The 9,168-nt window shown below is 46.8% G+C and overlaps 1 protein-coding gene across 1 annotated transcript in view; it reads right to left on the bottom strand.

The window, feature by feature from the left end:
• Nucleotides 1-6,363: 6,363 nt before the first annotated feature.
• Nucleotides 6,364-9,168, bottom strand: part of ASIC2 (acid sensing ion channel subunit 2) — a 543,783-nt gene continuing 540,978 nt past the window's right edge. The window contains exon 10 of the mRNA XM_056863759.1: nucleotides 6,364-6,516. Coding sequence (XP_056719737.1) covers nucleotides 6,415-6,516 — 102 coding nt within the window. The 3' untranslated portion in view covers nucleotides 6,364-6,414. The remainder of the gene's footprint in view (nucleotides 6,517-9,168) is intronic.

Below are 9,168 nucleotides of genomic sequence, written 5' to 3'. Positions count from 1 at the left end.
CATCTGACCAAACGTTGCTATTAAGAAGCAGTGCAAAAATTGCAGCAACAGTGAAATTAAATTGTTCATCCATATTATTGAGTGACCATCAATGGATTTTTAAAAAATCAGATGCACACACAGTTTAATATGTCTTTTCACGTCTAAGGCTCAAAAGCACTTTAAGTGGCACGTGGGGAATTTATCTACCATTCCTGAAATCTCCCCACCCTTAGGGAGAAGACCGAGGTGCTCCACTCGTTTCTCTACTGCGGGTCAAGTTGTACTTCTCCCCATCTCTCCTCTGCTGCCACATATACCTGGCTGCCACTCCAGTGTGCATATTTTCATCCCTGACCCATGGTTTTGGCTTACAAAAACATTTTCCTCCAGGTATCCAGCGTGTGCATTCATTTAAACTTTTGCTGTTGTTGCCAAAAACCACTACACCCCTCTTACCCCCACCCTCATCTTGAAACATTGCTCTGAGTAAGGAACAGGGACTGTCTTCACGGTTGTCAAAAAGGCCAGCCAATCGCCCCTCTACACAGCTAGAAGGTGAAAGTTTCTCATTGGCTGGCCCTTGTGCTAATCGGCATTTTGCCTCTGCCAAGAGTAAGAACTGATTACTTCCGGGCTTGATTTCAGTATGGAAATCTGCCCCAACTGGATCACAGTCAGATCATTGGTCAACCTATGTACGTCCATCATCTTTGGACTGTGTGTGCATGTTTGTGCAAAATCGCTTAAATTGTACAACAGCCATCTTCAGTGATGGAGGGCATATCTCAAGTACAAAGTTGTACTTTTTTAGACCAGTCCAGCTATTATAGTTTCCCAGGAAGGGTGTCCTTAGAACTGTACTTTGGTGACTGTTCTGAGAATTCTGTTAAATTTCCTAACTAGAGCCATGCACTGATATTTTTCAGTATTTTTGATGTTTGGGTTTATTAAACCTGCAATTTTTTGAAAAACTGGAAAACCCGGATTTTTTTTAAATTGGGTTAATAAACCCAAACATGAAAAATACCAAAAAAAATTCAGCACAGATAGGAAGGCAGGAGGGTGTTCCTTTTGCCGCTGCCTGCAAGCTCTGCTCCAGCGGGCAGGCAGCGGCAAAAGGAGCACCCCCCCCCCTTTCTGAGGGCTGCTGCCTTTAGATTCTTGCTGCGTTCAGGTTCCTGATTCTACGTGGAGCCAGGAGTCTCTAAGTCCCCCCCACCATTTATTTTTCTACTACATTTATATCTTGCCTTTCTCCCCCGTGGCGCAGAGTGGTAAGCCGCAGTACCGCAGTCAAAAGCTCTGCCCACAACCTGAGTTCGATCCCGACAGAAAACGGTTTCAGGTAGCCGGCTCACGGTTGACTCAGCCTTCCATCCTTCCGAGGTCGGTACAATGAGTACCCAGCTTACTAGGGGTAAAGTGTAGATGACTGGGGGAAGGCAATGGCAAACCATCCTGTAAACATAGTCTGCCTAGTAAACGTTGGGATGTGACGTCACTCCGTGGGTCAGTAATGACCTGGTGCTTGCACAGGGGACTAACTTTACCTTTACCTTTTTTCTCCCCACAAAACTCTATGAGGTAGGTGAGGCTGAGCGTGTGTAAATGGCCCATAGTTCCATGGTAGAGTGGGGATTTGAGCCTGGCCCTTCCCAGATGCTTGTTCGACGTTCTGACCCAGGGGTCCCCAATGTGCTGCTCTGCCAAGTGTTTTTAGGAAGTGGGTGGGGCCACGTAGGGCTTTTGCCCAGCAAAGCTTTTGATTGACTATTGGAGTCAATCAATTAGACGAGGAATAGAGAGTAAAACTGCTGCTATCATACTGCCCTTGTACAAATCTATGGTGAGACCACACTTGGAATACTGTGTACAGTTCTGGTCACCACACCCAAAAAAGGATATTACAGAGCTTGAGAAGGTGCCGAAAAGAGCAACCAAAATGATTACGGGACTAGAGCAACGGTCCTATGGGGAGCGGTTAAGACGCTTAGGGCTGTTTAGCTTGGAAAGAAGGCAGCTAAGGGGAGACATGCTAGAGGTCTATAAAATTATGCATGGTTTGGAGAGAGTGGACAGGGAGAAGTTTGTCTCCCTCTCCCATAATACTAGAACACGGGGTCATCTGCTAAAGCTGGAGGGTGGGAGATTCAAAACAGATAAAAGGAAGTATTTTTTCACACAACGCAAAGTTAAATTGTGGAACTCCCTGCCCCAGGATGGGGTGATGGCTGCCCTCTTGGAGGGCTTTAAGAGGGGAGTGGACATATTTATGGAGGAGAGGGGAATTCATGGCTGTTAGTTAGAATGGATACTAGTCATGCTGCATACCTGTTCTCTCTAGTATCAGAGGAGCATGCCTATTATATTAGGTGCTGCGGAACACAGGTAGGATGGTGCTGCTGCAGTCGTCTTGTTTGTGGCTTCCTGGGGGCACCTGGTTGGCCACTGTGTGAACAGACTGCTGGACTTGATGGGCCTTGGTCTGATCAAGCATGGCTCTTCTTATGTTCTTATGAGATTTGATTGGCTGTGTAGCTATTTTAAAATGTTGCTTTGGCAGCAGCTGCCACCACAGTACAAGGATCTACACAATGGAACGGAAGTGTAGCTGTGACAATCGTTTTGTGGCTGGCTCCGCCTCCTGCGACAGCTGCTTTGTTACTGAGTTCATCATACCATGTCAAAACTCCACATGTGCCCACAGGCTCAAAAGGTTTGGGGACCCCTGCTCTAACCAGTCCACCACATTGGCCAGAGCACCTAATGCTCCCCTATGGTGGCGAGTGGGGTTAGTTGGGGCATCAGCATCAGATAGCATCCTTTGTTGCATTGCTCCAAGTATTAAGCTTTAGAAGCTTTCCTTTAATAAAATGGGTTGTACTCTTTGAATGCTGACAGGAAAGGCAAAGCCGATGCAGTGTCCTGAAAGGCAATCCCAGTTGAGGACAAGCTACAGTTGCTTAGTTGTGAGGGAGGTTGTTTACTACTATATATTTGTTTCTGGTGGCCACCGGTAGGAGAACATGGTAAGAAGAGTCTAGTGTTCCTCAGTAACTTCAACATCACACATCAAGAATGGAGAACAACATAAGAAAGGCCCTGTTGGATCAGACCAAGCCCCATCAAGTCCAGCAGTCTGTTCACACAGAGGCCAACCAGGTGCCTCTAGGAAGCCCCCAAACAAGACGACTGCAGCAGCATTGTCCTGCCTGTGCTCCAAAGCACCTAATATAATAGGTATGTTCCTCTGATCCTGGAGAGAATAGGTATGCATCATGAGTAGTATCCATTTGGTCTAGTAGCCATGAATAGCCCTCTCCTTCATAAACATGTCCACTCCCCTCTTAATTTAACTATGTGCTGTATGAAGAAATACTTCATCTGTTTTGAATCTCTCACCCTCCAGCTTCAGCAGATGACCCCATCTTCTAGTATTGAGAAAGAAAAGCTTCTCCCTGTCCACTCTGTCCATACCATGCATAGTTTTATAGACCTCTATCATGTCTCCCCTTAACCGCCTTCTTTCCAAGCTAAACAGCCCAAAGCATTTTGACCACTCCTCATAGGGCAGTTGCTCTAGTCCCTTAATCATTTTGGTTGCTCTTTTCTGTACCTTCTCGAGCTCTGCAATATCCTTTTTTAGCTGGGGTGACCAGAACTGTACACACAGTTCAAGGGTGTGTATGAGTTGTGGCACCTCTTGTTTTTAAATTCTAGAATTGCTGGACAATTTCTGTAAGGCTACGGATCCTTCTTGGACAAGACTTAGTGTGTGACACGTAGCAATGACCTGCCCATTGGCAAAAAAACTATGCAAAAATGTCTTTGGATTATCCACTGTTTCGAGTTTTGCATTAGCGAGAACTCTCCACCCTTAACAGATTTGTCAACCTTTCCGCTATCAAGTAGCCACACTGCACCAACCAAATATTTTTTCATAAGGCCTCTTTTCTCTCACATTAGTACTTGCCTGGGCGAGTTATAAAGAGGATATGTCATCCTTACGGAGAAACAAACGGAACGATCTTCCTACCTTCTCTCCTTCCTGAAATGCGCTGGGCTGCAATCCTCCTCCTCCCCACCCCTCCTTTGACAAAGCAGTTCAGCGCAGAGGCCTCTTTGGAAATACATCAAATATCCTGTCATCCTGGAACTGCTCCCCTGATATTTACTGGAAGATGAGCAACGTATTTATGATGTGCCAAGCACACCTTGTTCGCAATTAGGCATTATCACAATAGACTTTTAGGCTGTAGCCGGGAAGATGGGTGGTTTTCATTTGGTCTGTACAATCTTTTCCGAACAGCTGACACAAGGGAGGAAAGAACATCAGAACTTTGCTGAATTTCTGTGCCTTCTGATTTTTCCTCTCGCAATGTGTACTTCCAAAGAGATAGAGGGCTGGATCCAGGCTAAATTTTCTGCTAATGGAACGGGTGGGGTAATTTCTGCCAATTCCCCCTTTTTGCTGTACACCCCTGAGGGTCCCCTGGCCCCCAAGAGCAGCATTTTTGGGAGATCAGAGGGCTGTAACAGAAAGCAGTGGGGGTGGGGATGGCAGAAATGCCTTGTGTGAATGGCAAATTGAGTCCGGATCCAACCCAGCACAAATTTTGCCTTGGTTCAAAATCGGGGCTGTTTCCACACCGTTGTTCGCACCGTTCCATTTTCTTTGCACCTCTTTTTTGTTTAAAGACGTTCAACTGGAATCCTCGTCCCAAGTGCTTAATCAAGATAATGCAAGTCCACAGAGCCAATCGAGACCACATCCAGCTTTGGGAACTCAAATCATGCGAGTCAACAGGGTGACATCATCATGAGCAGCCTTGGTGACATCATCATGAGCAGCCTTGGTGACATCACCATAAGCCATTAATGCCATCCTGTTGGCCAACAAGACGGCATAAACAGGGGCTATGATTACTGTGGCTGCTCAATTAACAAGTTAATAATAATAACAACAACTTTCATATCTATTGCTACAGATTGCGATATTGATGTTTTTATCATTTGCCAAATTCTGGAATACCTTGTACGATTTGTTATGCCAATAAAGGTTTTTGAACTTGAATTTGAATAACAACAACAAGAAGAGTTGGTTTTTATATGCCAGGAAGAATCAAACCGGCTTACAATTACCTTCCCTTTCCCTCCCCACAGCAGACACCCTGTGAGGTGGGTGAGGCTGAGAGAGTGTGACTAGCTCAAGGTCACCCAGCTAGCTTCGTGTGTGGGAGTGGGGAAACAAACCCAGTTCACCAGATTCGCCTCCGCCGCTCATGCGGAGGAGTGGGGACTCAAACCCGGTTCTCCAGATCAGAGTCCACCGCTCCAAACCACCGCTCTTAACCACTAACTTTTTCAAGAAGATGATTATACGTAGCCTTAAAAAGGAGTTTTGTTTCCTATTTTCAGGGCAAGAGGCAACAGAACGGAAGTGTGCCGTTTGGGAATGCGCGCGCATCAAGCGCTCGCCAAGGGTCTGCGAGGGTGGAAATGAGCAGAAACAACACCAACCGGCCCCTTCCACAAGACCACCTTTAATAGCACTGTTAAGAACGAGGAAAGCAGGTTCGGGCAGAAAGGCAATTGAACGCGGCCTTCCCCACCCTCGGTCCCGAAACACACATGTCGTTTTACACGCTGACCTGATCACAAAGTAGCTGTGGCTGAATGTGTGTCATGGGACAGGTGTTGGTGTTTGTGTGTTGGGTCGGCGGGGGGGGGGGGGGTAACTCCTGGTGGTAGATGAGGGCAAGCTGATTTATTGGGTCCTGCTCACCTGAGTTACCAAAGGCAGAACCCATGCAGAGCTTGTGCTCTGAGACCCTGTCATGGAGTTTAGACGAAAATAAGAGGGGACGGTGGCCCGAGAAGCAGGACCTTTGACCGCCCCCCCGCCTTTATTCTAACTTGGCCTGTGGTGTTTTGAAGTAATGGTGAACTCAGGGGGGGCTTCTGTGCCGTGGCCTCCTCCTTTGTAGTGGAAAAAAAAACAGCTTTTAGACAGAGGCGTGGCTTGTAAAGAAAAAAGAAAGAGGGAGATATTGCCATCAAAAGGATTGGCATGCAGGCTTCTTCTGTACAGTTGGTTGGCAGTCTAGGAAACGGCGGCTCCTTGGTTGTCCGGTTCGACAGTCCAAATACCGAGACGCGGCCTCTGCCGGCGGAGACGACCCCATCCCTTCCCACACCCTCCTCCTCCTCCTCCTTTCAACTCCATGCAGACAGGGGTGACGCAATCGAGTCCAAGGCATCTCTCGCTGGATTTTGGCAAAAAAAAAAAAGAGAAAGAGAAGAGTCGGATGCATAGCGAAAGCCTCAGCCGTCCCCCCACCCGTGTGGGGCGAACCTGCGCATTGTTCCCTGGCTCCTAGGGAGAGAGAGTCCCTGCCGTCCGGCCACGTGTGGCGCCCGGGGAGGGTGTTGTCAACACGCAATCTCTTCCAGCGTGCCGAGTGTCGTTTGCAGAGGGACTGTCACAGTGTGGCTGATGGGGTCAGAGTGGTTCGGCAAAGGATCGCACGTGCTCTGCAGAAGGGGAGAAACAGAGAGAGAGAGAGAGAGACAGAGAGAAAGAAGCTGGAGTAGCGCAGGCGGCATGATCCAGAAAGTCTCCAATTCCAATCTCTCTCTAGCCATGAAATTACTCTGAGTGTCCGCCCAAGGTTTCTTTCCCCTTTGCTTAACACTTGCCCTGACCAACCAGGTGAGTTTCTGGCTAAGAAGCTCTTAAAAGTAAAGGTCCCCTGTGCAAGCACCGGGTCATTCCTGACCCATGGGGTGACGTCACATCCTGACGTTTACGAGACAGACTTTGTTTACGGGGTGGATTGCCAGTGCCTTCCCCAGTCATCTTTCCCTTTACCCCCAGCAAGCCGGGTATTTTACCGACCTCGGAAGGATGGAAGGCCGAGTCAACCTTGAGCCGGCTACCTGAAACCGACTTCTATTGAGATCAAACTCAGGTCGTGAGCAGAGCTTGGACTGCAGTATTGCAGCTGACCACTCTGCGCCACGGGGCTCTAACCAGTTAAGAAGCTCTTAACTGATGAAAAATCACAGTTTACACTCTTGACTGCTAAATTCTGCACTGCAGCTATTAAAATACATCGTACCCTGACAGGAGAAGAGTAACAGAAATACTTAATCACTCAAAATATTAAGGGGGTCACACCAAGTTATATGATGTTTATATAAACTTTATTCATACACGTAATATGTAATGTGTGTGTGTGTGTGTGTGTGTGTGTGTGTGTGTAAAGTGCCATCAAGTCGCAGCTGACTTATGGCAACCCCTTTTGGGGGTTTTCATGGCAAGAGACTAACAGAGGTGGTTTGCCAATACCTTCCTCTGCACAGCAACCCTGGACTTCCTTGGTGGTCTCCCATCCCAATACGAACCAGGGCTGACCCTGCTTAGCTTCTGAGATCTGATGAGATCAGGCTAGCCTGGGCCATCCAGGTCAGGGTATGTAATTTTTAGGCGTAGATTATTTGTAGTAACAGTAGTAGCTGTTGTTGTGGTTTTCTTATTATCTATTGTGGCTGTTGTTTGTTTGTTTTTGCTGGTCAGTGACGGTATTAATAAATTATTACTATTATATTATTATTATTACTGTGAGTGTCAAGTGCCGGCAATTCACAGCTGACCTATGGCGACCCCTTATGGGGTTTCACGACAAGGTGGTTTGCTGTTGCCTGCCTCTGCATAGCAACCCTGGTATTCCTTGGTGGTCTCCCATCCAAATACTAACCAAGGCCAACCCAGCTTAGCTTCTGAGATCTGACAAGATCGGGCCAGCCTGGGCCATCCAAGTCAGGGCATGAAATTACTAGGTGATCTGAAAAGCAACAGTCATTGGTTCAACCTCAACCTGATACTTGTATTAAGGGGAATCTGAAAAGCAAATTGCTTTGGGGTTTCTAAATCCAATAGAAACAGCTCAAAACAGTTGCATCCTTATACCTGTGCTTTTCAAATTCTGAATCTCGAATTCCAGGTCTGCATTTCAGGAAGAAGTTTAGACTCCAGAACCAAATCTGAGTGCCATGATTTTAGGTTCTACATACGTGTTGTCTTCTTTGCACAAAGATAATCTCACCGGCAAAATGCACATTTAGGCAGCGGCGTGTGAATGTTGGACAAGATCCAATCAGAGCTAAAGTGCTTAAGTCCTAATTGATTTTAATGGGGAGGGGATTAAGCATTTATGTTAATCTTTTACACTGAGATCAATGGGACTTCAAAGTGTTTAACTTCACAGGATGGTAATCTTATTTTTTTTAAAATGTAAGCCATGAAATTGTCAACTTGAAACCATCACACTTCACCCTTGGAACTGCTGCCTTTTGAATTGTGCATTTTTAGGGGGTGATTTCAGTTCTGAAAAGTAAATTCCATTTCAGTTTCTAACTCTGACAGTTTGAATAGGATAATTTGTTCAACCTGAAGTTCAGGCAAATTGGCTATAAAAATATGCCTGGCATGGTATTTCTGTGGGAGAGATTTAAGCACCTACTTCATTCTCTATGGAAATCAACGAGATTTTTAAAATGCATAATTTTAGCTGGATCATGCCCACGTTGTATTTTATCTCTCAGAGTCAATTCAAATGTTATAAAGTTCTTGTGGCCATCCTGACGACTTTCTATCAAATGTGTACCTAGAATTCCTCACTAGGAACTCAGTTCTCAGGCATGCTGGGGCCCAATTTGGATCAGGACTGGAATGGGTGGGGAGAAGGAACATAAGCCTCCCCCCACCTCCTTTTTCAGAAAGCAGTGGGGTTTTTGGAAACTGGTGGGGTTGCCAGCTCCAGATTTGGAAATACCTGGAGATTTTGAGGGTGGAACCTGAGGAGGGTGGGGTTTGGGGAGGGACTTCAATGGGGTATAATGCCATAGAGTCCACTTTTCAAAGCAGCTGTTTTCTCCAAGGACGGGCTGATCTCTGTTGCCTGGAGACCAGTTGTAACAGTGGGAGATCTCCAGCTGCCACCTGGAGGTTGGCAACCTGACGTGGGGGACATACATATGCACACTTCCTCTGCATGTAGGCACAGTGCTGATGAGTTGGAAGTTGTGTGGAGGCAGGGCCCGTCTGCTCATGCGCGCTCTTCTCTGCACACTGATTGAATGCACAAAGGGGTCATGCGCACAGGGCCCTAGAGACCTCTTAAT

This window comes from Euleptes europaea, chromosome 18 (genome assembly GCF_029931775.1).
Source record: "Euleptes europaea isolate rEulEur1 chromosome 18, rEulEur1.hap1, whole genome shotgun sequence".
NCBI classification, from domain to species: Eukaryota; Metazoa; Chordata; class Lepidosauria; order Squamata; family Sphaerodactylidae; genus Euleptes; species Euleptes europaea.
Note: the sequence above shows the minus strand (reverse complement) of the source record. Positions and strands in the feature narration are given on the sequence as shown.